This window comes from Canis lupus, chromosome 9, assembly GCF_048164855.1.
Source record: "Canis lupus baileyi chromosome 9, mCanLup2.hap1, whole genome shotgun sequence".
Classification (NCBI taxonomy): domain Eukaryota; kingdom Metazoa; phylum Chordata; class Mammalia; order Carnivora; family Canidae; genus Canis; species Canis lupus.
The window spans coordinates 54,359,165-54,372,011 of NC_132846.1; the positions used below are offsets into that span (position 1 = coordinate 54,359,165).

Consider the following 12,847-nt stretch of genomic DNA (forward strand, 5'->3'; position numbering starts at 1 on the left):
CCATAGTAGGAACTCAGTAAAATATTTCTGTAATGGATAAATGATAAAATGCATGGTTGTACTCTCAGAGGTTATGTAGATTATGTAATTTTTTGAGATAAAAGATCTCTGTGTTCTGTAGTAACAATCCCAATCAAGTTCATAGACAAAGAGTGCCATTTCTTCTGGATATTCAAATAAAAAGTAAATTACCAAAACATATGGTAGTGGAAAGAGAAGCATCTTTACAAAATATGAGAAATCTAACAAGCAAGTATACTTTAACAAACACAACATGTAGTTAGGAAGGTATTGCTTTATTGTTCTTGTCCCTCTGAAGAATATTCCAACATGGCCCAGTGGGATTCAGTTCCTGGATGTTTTACTATTAGCATTTAATAGAAATCTTTCTCCATTGGTAGAGATTAGCAATGTAAAGAGCAGAAGTTCTTAAAAACACTTTGATATTGAGAAAGGCTGAGATGCTGAAAGTATGTAGTGCCAGATTATATGAGAACTCTTGCAGAGCAGATCTTATAACACATGAGTTTGGTAACTGTGCATTTGGTCAGAGTAAACCCAAAGACAGTCCAGAATATGACTGAAGTGATTGCAGTGAGATACTTGGCCACAGAAAGATAAATAAATAAATTGTGCTATGAATTCTTTACAGTGTTCTACAATTCAGGTATCACTTGTAAATTCTTTATTGCTATTAAAAATGGATGATTGGAAATAAAATTTTAAGATACTGCATGTAGTAACAGACTGCTGAGATGATGGATGTAACAATCCTGAGCATTTATAGAGTGGACGGCCTAATATTATATATGCATAACTCCATGACATGTTATAACATGTGAAAATTAGGGAGAAAGCATTTTTAAAAAATCAGTTGTATATAAACACTCTCTGAAACTAAAGTGCTGGCAACTTCGGCCTCAAGGAGAACTCATTTCTCTCCTTCTTAGCCAGTCATTTGTAAAAGATCCCAATTATAAATACAAATTATGGTTGGAAAAATGTTACTGATCACGCCTGAAAAAGGAAAATGCAAAGTGAAAAGTATCTCTCTTTCTCTGCTGGTATAAATTGTCAATAAGTTAGCTGTATGTCATTCATGAGTTGATCTTACTTGGATTGATTTAACTTCTATCATTCCCAAAGACCAATATATTGTTATGTCAGTCAGTGTTTGGCAATGCTAAAGAGCAGAAGTTGCAGATCCGTCTGCTAAATAATCTGGGCCAAACTGCAACAAGGACAGAAACTCTGTTACTTGTAAAACACTCATGTGAAACAATGGATTACATTTTGCTTTTTTCATTTTCATATTCCTCCTTTTTAGACTGTGGACTCGTTCCATCCATTGGTAAACCTGTGGCATCTTCCTTGATTGAAGGTGAATCTGGAGCAACTGTTCTTTTGGCAAATGCTGGCAAGGTGAGAGAAAAGACAAAAATAAACCTAGATGAATAGAATCCTTGGACTCAAAATTGTAAGTAATCACAGTGTCTGATCCAGTTTTCTATAAACTTTATATGAAATGACAGACCTTCAGTATAGGAATAAACATACTAAGTTTACTATTTTTTGGAAAACATCTATTTACAGGATCTAATTTGGGAGGGATCTGAAGAGTATATGAGAGTGGAAGATGCGTGTTTGGTCAATACACAATGATACAAAGCACATGGACAATTCTGGAGGGAGAAATCTTCAGGGCCTTCTTTTTACAGAATCTTCTTCATTACACAAACAGACTAGATCTGGAATCTAGGTTTACTGTTTTTCTACAACCGCCTACCTCTCAACTGTGCTCCAGATGGGCACGTCCAACTACTTCCATGAAATCCGCCTGCCTGATTTCTAATCTCTGATGCTTGCCCATTCCTTACTTTTTCCATCTTAGAAAGTGACACACTTATCTCCTTCAGCCCGGGTTTCTCAAACTTTGGTTTCCTCCTTCCTTTGTCCTATCTGCTCCACCCATCCCTCTTAAGAGTCAATTCTGAAGACTTTACTCACCCCAGGCCTCTGGCTCCACACCATCTCCATTCTATCAACTCAGCCTAAGCCATCATGTTCTCTCTTCCTATTTTCACTGTGTCGCCTTCTCCACACCACAACCAGAATTATCTTTCTAAGAGGTAGATCCAATTATGTCACTCACTCTCCTACACAAACCCTCCCCCCATGCCCCAGTGGGCCCCCCCCTAGGAAACCCAGAATAAAATTCAAACATCTGACTGGCTGAAAAGGCTCCCTTGGAACTTCACCTCTCTCCCTTTCTCTCCTCCTCTCTCTCTCCTTTTATCCTCGCCTCCCCCCTCCCTCAGAGCTCCATCTTTCTAGAAGGCCATACCCGTTCTTCTCTGCAACCTTTGTACTTCCTGCTCCCTCTATCAAGGAAACTATTCCCAACCAGTTTTAACTCTGCTGATTCTTGCCATCCAGGCTTCGGCTCAGTTGTAACCTCCTCAGAAAGGAATCTCCTGATCACTAATCTAAAGCAGTCTGTTCCAGGTATTTTGTCATTTTACCTTCATAGCACCAATCATCATTTAAAATCATCTGTTTACTTGCTTACTGCCTGTTTCTTCTCTGGGATAAGGTGACGTCTTCCATCTGGTTCACTTGCTATGCCCCTCTCCCCCACCTGGGTCTAACAGAGAGCCTCCTGTATAACCTCTTAGTAAATATTGTTTGAAGAAGTGAATATACTTATGGGATTCTTAAGAGATAGTCAACTGGGGACTTTCTACCTGCCTTCTCGAAAGTATCTACAGCATACCTTGCAAATCGAAATAATCAGAACTCAGTTATTTAAAAATTTCTGACATGTAATTGGTCAGTGAAAAGACTATTGTGCACACAAAAATCACTATCACATGAAATGAGCCTATAAAATGTTGTGCTTCTACGAAATAAATATATCCCTAAGGGATGAGAAACAATTTTTTTTTACCTTTATCAGTATCCCTACATTTTGACTGCCACAAATCTTTGGCATTTTATTCTGTGAGTCTGAGCAGACTACATATGAGGCAGTTCAGTGAGTCAGTGGATCCTGACATACAACATAGAAAAAAGTGTGTTGTTCTTGCTGTGGATAAATTATTTTTCACAGGAGGGACTTAAACCTTCACAAAAGGCACCTCAAAACACAAACAGAATAGTAACTTTTCTTTTCATAGCAATGTAAACTGATGTCAGAAAGCAAAAGAAAGTTCCTTTTAGTAACTTTCATTGATTTACTTTTTTTTTTTTTAAAGATTTTATTTATTTATTCATGAGAGAGAGAGAAAGAGAGGCAGAGACACAGGCAGAAGGAGAAGCAGGCTCTTCTCAGGGAGCCCAACATGGGACTCGATCCCGGGTCTCCAGGATCAGGCCCTGGGCTGAAGGCGGCCCTAAACTGCTAAGCTACCAGGGGGCTGCTCAATTTACTTTTTTAATAATATCAAGTTAAATGAATATGTATGCTTCACATTCCAATCCTACAATAATCTGAAGAGAACATTTCCCCCTACCCCTTGAAAAATCACAGTCCTTTCTTTTTGGGTTTATTTTAATAAACATTATTGACAACAGTTTTAGAATTACAGAAAATTTGAAATCTGCATTCATTTCTAAAATTCAGTTTAGAGATATCAACTCCATAAACATTAGGGATTTTAATCTCAAAGGATTTGAGATTTCAAGAAGTCATGAGATTACTACAGCCCTCCCTCAAATCCAGTCTGTTTCTGGCCCCAAGGGTGAGGGCCCTGTCTTGGGGGTTGTGTTCCTTTGGCCTAAAAGGAGCTATACATGGAGACTAGTGGTCAGTCACTACTTATAAAAAGTAAAAATGACAGTTTCAAAAGCTGGCATTATAAGTCTCTCTTTCTAAGCCCCCACTGTCTAGAGGCTGAAGGTAATGGAATCCAAGCCTTCTAAAAGAGTGTCCTGAATCACGGCCATCACTTCTAGCCAGCCAGGATAAATTTGGTAGTAATCATGGCTCTAAATAATGGATTTCTGTGTTCCTATTTCCAATGGTAATATAAACTTACAATTTATACATTTCTTCCCTTCTTCCTGGCAGAAGGAATCTACCTTTTCTTGAATTGACCTGAACTACACAAAGCTGACATAAATTACTACTTAAAACAAACTTTCATTAATGCTGGATCATTTCAGAGACCACAAATTATGCAGTATTTTCCCATTTCCTTTGTTTTTTCCATGGTCAGTGATTCTACGCTTTAGTTTGGTCACAGTTTGACAGGGCACCTAAGTCAGCAGAATGAATGCCTTAGCATCTACAGCACAGACAAAAGGGCCAGTACAAATCCCAACTAGAGTGAGAAGAAGCCTGTTCTGTGGGCTCATAAACTCATGTCTGCCTCAGCACCTATAGTTATGTACTCTTCATGTCTCTGTACAGGTCTAAACTGCCCTAAACTCCAACTCCCAGCTTTCATGTTCCATTGAGAAGGCAACAAGAAAATCGAACACTTGCTAGTCAGACATAAAAGCTGGGGTGTTCTTAGCAGCATTTTATTTTTATAAGATGCCTTTTCAGCCAAAGTGTACATACACCTATCAAATAGTACCAAGGAGATATACAGAAAGGTAGCAGCTTCTACCCTATCCCTCCCAGTACCCCAATTCTGCACCCCAGAGTTAATTACAATTAACCCTTTTAGCCTTCTTTTCTGTATTTATTTCAATTTTTGTAAGAAAAAGAAGCTGATATTGCTATTTTCTGACTTATCATTTTTAGACGTATTCACACCCATCCACTTCCCCGCACTTCATCCTCCTTATATAGTTACATTTCAACTTCTAGTTGTGTCAATAGTGAGTATTTATAATATTATGTAAATATGACTCACACAAACCTAAGAAGCATACTATGACAACGCTTCTTTTCTTGCCCATTTTTCCCCTAGAGTTATTAACTGACTGGTGTTTTTATTTTTGTTTTTTTGTTTGCTCTTTCTCTGTGACTATCCTTAATGATTTTTAATGACTCAGTGAGATCTGCCATATTCTAAGTGCTCAACTGAGTCAAATAACCTAACATCTTTATTTTCTAAAGATTTTCCTGATGAAATCTTTCCTTTCTTCTATCAATTTGAGAGAACTAAATATGAGTGTCCAGATTAAAGTGTTTACTCATCAAATAGCTGTTTGAAAAGCAAATAAAGTAAGATCCACAAGGAGGCAAATCATCACAAAACCCACTGGGGCTAAAGAGAAGATCCTCAAAGGTCCCAGGGCTAGGGGTAGGGGTAGTAGCGGTGGTGGAGAAGATTACTTCAAGGGAGTGGAGGTCAAAACAAAAAGACATAAACTTTTTCAATATTAGATTTTGGAAGAGAATAGTGCAATGACTTCAGAAGGACAGTTACTTTCAATCTAGATTTTTATAGTCAGCTGAAGTCTCATCCAGTGTGAGTAGTGGAAGAAATCTATTTGCAGAAATGCAAAGACTGGAAGCATTTACCTCTCTTTCTTTGGTGTGCTTACACAGAAGAAAGAACTAAGACAAACAAAGGAAGGCATGTGTTCTGAGAAACTTGGGCATCAACATGGGGCGGGGGGGGGGTGAAGAAAAATCTAAGGATGACAGCCATGCAACAGGTATGGGCTGGGTTAGCCTTTCTGACCTGCCGACTCCTGGCCTTTGTTTTCTTCTTTCACTAATCAGATACTGTTTCTCTTGAATGGATTTCCTAAGTATCTTTTCTCTCCTATTGCTCCATTCTTTTTCTTCTATTTTCTTTGTGGTTTTCTCAACTTTGTCTCCCACCTTTCTAGTTTTTCATATTTTAAATTTCTGAGACCTTTTATATTATGTTCCTTTCTCATAGCATCTTGCTCTTATTTTTAATGGATGTAATATTTTCTCTTCAATTTCTGAGGACATTAATGATATTTTAAAAAGACATATTCTATTCCCCATATAATCAATGTACTGTAGGTTCATTTTTCTCTGTTGGTTTTGACATTTCTCCTTCTTAATTTTGGAGGTTTAAAAGAAGGTTAAAGAAACATGATAGGATAATTTCTGTAACTAAGCTGGAATTGTTTGTGCTACAAAAATGGAGACATATTCAGGGTGATCCTGATCCACTTTTAAAATACCAAATTATGAAAAAACATATAGAAAGTTCAAGGTTCATCAGACGAGTAAATAAAAATAGCTATGATCTCTAGAAATAAGTTTTAATTCAATCACTTAAAATGATTAATAATAAGGTACCTATGATTACATTTTTAAAAGTAGCCTTGAAAGCATGGGGTTAGATATGGAGGAAAATCATAAGGCAGACTTGTCAAAAAGAGGAATAGTAAAAAATAAGCTATGGATTAATAAATTAAATAATTTAACAATAAGTTAATGAAGAGGTTTCATTTTTAAGCTGAATCTTTCAGTTAGATCTTACAATATAGACTATACTAAGTATTTTCATATCCAAGTTATGTTCTCAATGATATTTTTTCCTATTCTTATTTACCTTTGTTTCCTTTTGAGCAAGTATTTATAAAGAAACTATGAGGAATAGATCTTAGAGAAATGACCACAGCTGGTCATGAAATGCTACTGAGTGGAAAGCTGGATATAGTTTCTTTCACTGCCTGTCATAATAATAATAAAAATTCTAAAAATCTTGATGTTTTCCCTCTAATGTCTCCTAACCACTATTTCCTAGGTGCCTTTTTTGGGAGCCTTATGAAAGTCATAATGGGAGAATGAAATAGCAGTAGAACCATGGCCTCTGTGCTCATATCATGGGACTGTTTACCTCGAGGTCCCTGAATGTCTTAATGGGTGGGATACTATGAGGTCTGATGGTGTTTTGTCCCTACTCCCCACCTACATGTTTACATATGACCAACAGACCTGAGGAAGATTTTCCATTTCTTCATATGAAACACAAAACTTTTGTGTATGCATGTATCAGATTTTGAGGTACCATAATCAGCTTGAGATACAATCTACATTGAAGGGCAGCTGCCAGATTAGAATAGCAAGGGTTTTATGCAGAAATATAAAATCACTTGGCAAAATGGTTAGGACAGGAAAGAGAAAATGCTCAGCCTTTGGAATAAAATAATCATGATATAATGAAAACCAAACCATTTATCAGAAACTGATAAATATTTATTCAATGAATCCATGAATATAAATCAGCAAAAATGAGAGTTATCACTTTTGGATCTGACCTATTTCTTTGTGGCTTATTTTGGTATTTTATTTTATAGCAACCTACATTTTTTAAATGACAGAATTGTCAGATTTAATATACAAACTCTATGCCCATGGTAAATTGAGCATCTAAATGATTATTTAAATAAGAAATTATTAAACAACATTTGAGATCCAATGGTTTGGATAAAAGTGGACTTAAAAAATTCATATACTCATTCTATTAATTGAGAATTTACTATATGTTCTAAGTAGGACATTGAGGAAACACTAGTGAACAAAACAGACACTGCTTTCATCATGGAATTCACTCTTTGGTGAAGAGAATAATCATTAAACAAAAAGTCACTCAAATAAAAAATAACTCCATCGTTATTCTAAGAAGATATTTAAAGGAAAAATGCATGATGGGCATTCATAACGGACACCAAACTTAAATTTAAACCAAATTTAAAACTGTAGGTTCCAAAGGCTTCTTTAAGGATACTACATACAAGTTGAGACTTGAAGAATAAGCATTGCAGGAAAGAAGAGAGGTAAATGGTGGGGGATGGTGTATCACTTGGTCAAAAAATTCATACCTTGTTCACACTGATAACATTTTATCAACATTTAAAGTATATTCACAGAATGAAATCTAGCTAATAACAGTATTAGTATCCTTATTCTTTGCATAAGATGATCTATACTGCCAAACAGTTCTATGAAAATATTTTCTACTTTTTGATGATTTAAATTTTATCATATCATCATCTAACTGACTTTACCCACTCATCCACAGTTACCAGGAACTTCTGTACAAAAAATTTGCTTAATTAAGATGATTACCTTGGGTGATTCATTTTAAGTTTTTCTGAGAAGTGTAAGGTCTAAAAAGGGATTCCATACACTTTTTAGTAAATCGGGTAATATAAATGTATCTGGGGGGTGCTATAATTACGATTCATAATAACAATTTCTTCAAATTCCTAACATGAGTATTACTATTATGTACTTGCCTTACATTTTAATCTTTCCATGAGTTGTATTTCCTTAAATCCAATTTAAAGACTGGTATAGGACTTCATTACTTACAATTCAAGTGTGAAAATCGTGGACTAGACAGGAAGTGACTGTGATCATGCCAAGAGGATGAGTGCTCGAAACCATGAGTATGGGAACTTTCAGCAAAGAGTCCATCCTAAAACAAAGAACACAGCACTTTAGTTCACTGATTACAAAACATAAGGATCAGGATTCATTTAAATGTGCTGAAAATGAAATAAGCTATGTTATATAGCAATTTAATTGTAAAAAAAAAATGTACATGCTAAAGAAAAATATTTTTTAAAAAAGGGGAGAGAGAGAAGGAAATCACCCGTGGTCATGGCAGTATGACATATTTCTTTCTAGTCTTTTTTTCTTATGGATAGGTTTTACAAATTTTGTTATAAAACTGTGTTCTTCACTTATTTACACTAATACTCTGAACACTTTTGAAGTCACTATATTATCTTAACCTTTAGCTTATGTGTTACTCATATACTATCTAGTGGATAAACTATTACTTTATTGGGCATTTAGGTGGTTTCCAATGTTTTACTCCTATAAATAACACTGTGAAAATATCTCTAAATACATACCCTTTTCTATATTTAGGACTATTCCTTATGACAAATTCTCAGGTGGAAATACTGGGTCAAAAAAAAAAAAACCAATTTGATGTTTTTAAATACACTTAGCTACACTGCATTCCATAACGATTATACCAAACCTCTTACTCATTCAACAAATATTTAATACATAAACAAAAATGAATACAGAAAAAGGCCCTCTCCTCATGGACTGTATGAATGAATGTGTTCTTATACCCAAATCTCAGTTGAAAACGGGGAATTCATTTTAACTACAAATAATTTATTAATTAGATTAAAACAAATGCTTTAATATATTTTTCTGTAATAAACAGTGAAATTGCTTTTTTTTTTTCTCTTGGACATGTCCTAATTACTTACAGTACCCTTTATTTTTTCTTTTTTTCCCCTAGTTATTTATTCATGCAACAATAATTTATTGGGCACTTAGTGTGTGCTGGTCAAAGAGCAAACAAAACATTGAGGTATACAGTTATGAAACTTTCAGGTTTGCAGAAGAGAAAGGCACCAAATAACTAACTCTGCAAAATATAATAAAGTGAAAAATTATGATGAGTGCTATAAGAAGAACAGGAAATAATTAAATTTAGATTCAATGTCAAGAGAAGTCCCCTCTGGGATGTGATATTTAAAGTGAAATTTGAATGCTGAGTGTGAATAGGCTGGCAAAAGTTTACCGGGTGGAGGATGAGAAAGAGGGAGCCAAGGCGGAGTAGGAGATGGTGGTCGGTGGATTTGTGTGAACGTGCTGAGGTGAGGATTTGGTGTCTGAAGAACTGAAGGAAGGCCCCTTGGCTTTGGCCGCTATACTGGGGGGAAAGTGGTTACAGTGAGATCCAGAAGTGAGATTTGGATTTGGATTTTTTTTTAAGTTACAATCAGAAGGCAATCAAAGGTTTTATGGAGATTTCTATTTAAATTTTAAGTAGATTTAAATTTCTCAAAGATACTTTGGGTCACTATGTGGAAAAGAGACTGAAGTGGCTCAAGTGTTGAAGGAGGGGGGGAACCAGTTTAAAAACTGTAATTGAGGGCACTTGGGTGGCTCAGTGCTTGACTGCCCAAATTTGGCTCAGGTCGTGATCCTGGGTCCTAGGTCGAGTCTTGCATCAGGCTCCTCATAGGGAGCTTGCTTCTCCCTCTGCCTGTGTCTCTGCCTCTCTCTCTGTGTCTCTCATGAATAAATAAGTAAAATCTTTAAAAAAAAAAAAAGAACTGTAATTGAGGATGACTAAGGAGTCAAGCGAGAGGAGGAGCTTGAGAATGCTATCAGAGTCCAGATAAGATATCTGTAGGTCAGGTGGCCCCCATGGATTCCTCCAAACATGGCTCCACAGTATAGGGCCTCATGCCACAGGACCATTGGATGAATCAGCTGTCATTCTCTGTATCAAGTACCAAGTTTATATTTTATTTTTTGGTCACATATATATGCATGCAAGTATAAAAGAAAGGCCAAAGAGAACAAGTTTATGTATAATGATAAAAGGCCCATTTATTCTGAGGTAAAAGCATGAACATAATCCTCAGATTGTTCAAGATCATTAACCTTCATGTACCAAAAGGGAGTTTAGGTCTATTTAATATGAAGGCCCTGAGGTTTTTAACCAAGCAATTTATGGTTTTTACTAATTATGGGGATTTCATAAGAAATTAGAAGTCATTCACTGTAGGATCTCTGGAAAGAAAATGATATACTTTGTATCCCCAGTGCATTTCAATAACTACTTTAAACAAGCTGACTAGGAGCAACGAAAGACAGGGACAATAAAGCTAGCTTATCACAGTTCACACATGACATACTTTAGGCCTGGGTGGAGGTGGAAGATACACAAATGAAAAGATTTATGTTCTCACCAGTGCTAGAAATCTCCATTTAAGCACGGTTTCTATATAAAGCATGAAAGAGAAAAGCGTAATAAATGGCTTCCCACTAACAGATGCTTTGATCATTGTGGGTCAATAAGAAAAAGAAAAAATAAGGGAAGCAAACACACATTTTTTGCCCACCGACACCTGGACTGAAAAAGACGGTGAGAGTGGAGCTGTAGGACTGGGTGTCTTGCTCAATGAAACACAAGGCAAAGATGGCCTCAAAATGGGCCTCCCAGAGGAAAGATAAAGCACCCAAAAACATTCAGATCCCAATCATCCTTCCCAAAAGACATGGTTTTAAATTTCTAAAACAAATCAACTGGCATCTGTTGCATGTTTTCTGTTACAGAAAAAGAGTAATTTATATTTTCAATGACAAAGTCAGTTTATTGGCATATGATAATTAAAATATGGCACTGACATATTTCACTCTTAGCAAATTTGGAAAATACAGAAGAAACTAAGAATAATGCAATAAATTTTAAAATAGTTGATTAGCCTAATTTAAGGACATGTTTTCTGATTCTTCTTTATAAATATCTGTGAACAGAGATTACTATTTATTGACAATTTTATTTTCTACTTTTTCATGTAGTATTATATTTGGGAGTTTTTTCTACTACTATCATCATCATTATGGTTATTCCACAGTTTATTTGACTAATCTCCCATTGTTGGAAATGTTAAGGCTATTCTCAGTTTTTTTTTTTCCTATTATAATTTGATAAACATCTTGGTGTGCAAAGCTTGACCCACACTTTAAATTTGTCAATATAGATTTCTAGAAGTAGAAATATGAGGTAACACATTTTAACGGTGCTTTTTAATATACAATTCATCTAAATTGTCAAATTTATTGTCAGTATGCTGATACTCATAACATTTCCTAAATATCCTTTTATTGTCTATGAGAGTTTTAGTAATACCCCTCTTTTGTTCTTAAAGTAAGCAATTTGTACGTTCTCTCCTTTTTCCTAGTCAATTTGGGCAGAGTTTTTAAAATTTTACTGATGTTTTCAGAAAACTTGGTTTTGCTTTTATCCCCTTCCCCATTTTCCTGCTTTTTATTTCATTGATTTTTGTTATCTTTATTATTCTTTTCCTTTTACTTTAGGTTTGTTATTTTTTTAGTTTCAAACTTGGATTATTGATTATCAACTTTTCTTCTTTTATAATGCACACATTTAATAATTTTCTCTCCAAGCACTATCTTAACTGAGTCCTACAAATTCTGATAAATTGTACTTTTATTTTTATACACTTAAAAATATTTTCTAATTTTCCTTTTGAACCCCCAATGGGTTATTTAGAAATATGTTGTCTATTTTCCATCTAGGAATCTTCCAGATATCTGTTATTGATTTCTAAGCTTCATTCCATTGTGGTTAGACGACATACTTCACATAATTTCAATCATCTTAAATTTATTGAGATTTGTTTTATTTCCCAGAATATAATCTATTTTGGAGAATGTTAAATGTGCACTTGAAAATTATATATAATCAGCTGTTGTTAGGTGGAGTATCCTACAAATGTCGATTAGGTCTAGTTGGCTGATAGTGTTGCTCAAGTTTCCATATCTTTACTGACTTTCTGCCTACTGTTTTATCAATTACTGAGAGAGGGATATTGAAATCTTCAACTATAGTTACAGATTTGTCTATTTTTTCCTTATGATTCTATCAAGTTTTGCTTCATATATTTTGATACTCTGTTAACAGGTACATACCATTTAGGACTGTTAGTCTTCCCCTTTAAAAATGTTGACTTGTTTTCAAACCACTCACACTCCTTGTTTTCATGTATACAAGTGAGGAAGCTTACCTGTAATACATCTTAAAGTTGCAACAATTTATAGGTCTTCAAAAGACTGTTAGATTCCCTCATATTACCTTGAAATATAACTAATGAAATGAATCCTAAAAGAATACCCCCAAAGAAAAATATCTCACAGTCCCTTTGAACAATCAACATACCAGAATGTGGAAAAACCAACCAACCAACCAACCAACCAACCAACCAACCAACCAACCCACCCTCCATTTTCTCCAATTTTATATTGATATTTAATTTGTGGAATTTCTATAACAACTAAGTTAAGTTTTACAAGGTAACCTTTAGATGAGTATTTCTAATTCTTACCCATCTTTCAATC

General features: G+C 35.1%; 1 protein-coding gene and 1 long non-coding RNA gene across 20 annotated transcripts in view; one reads left to right on the forward strand and one right to left on the reverse strand.

Annotated features, from left to right (window-relative positions):
- Nucleotides 1-277: 277 nt before the first annotated feature.
- CEP128 (centrosomal protein 128) overlaps nucleotides 278-12,847 on the reverse strand; it is a 394,114-nt gene continuing 381,544 nt past the window's right edge. For all 14 annotated transcript variants that reach the window (XM_072839553.1, XM_072839549.1, XM_072839548.1 and 11 more), the window contains 2 exons: nucleotides 8,258-8,363; nucleotides 278-1,414 (listed from right to left, as the gene is read on the reverse strand). In XM_072839553.1, coding sequence (XP_072695654.1) covers nucleotides 1,287-1,414; nucleotides 8,258-8,363 — 234 coding nt within the window. In that variant the 3' untranslated portion in view covers nucleotides 278-1,286. The remainder of the gene's footprint in view (nucleotides 1,415-8,257; nucleotides 8,364-12,847) is intronic.
- Nucleotides 1,279-12,847, forward strand: part of LOC140640326 (uncharacterized) — a 59,233-nt gene continuing 47,664 nt past the window's right edge. For 3 of the 6 annotated variants that reach the window (XR_012036999.1, XR_012036997.1, XR_012036998.1), the window contains exon 1: nucleotides 1,280-1,422. This is a non-coding gene — a long non-coding RNA (uncharacterized lncRNA). Of the gene's footprint in view, nucleotides 1,423-12,847 lie in introns of all 6 variants that reach the window. The other 3 variants (XR_012037001.1, XR_012036996.1, XR_012037000.1) reach the window with 3 other exon arrangements.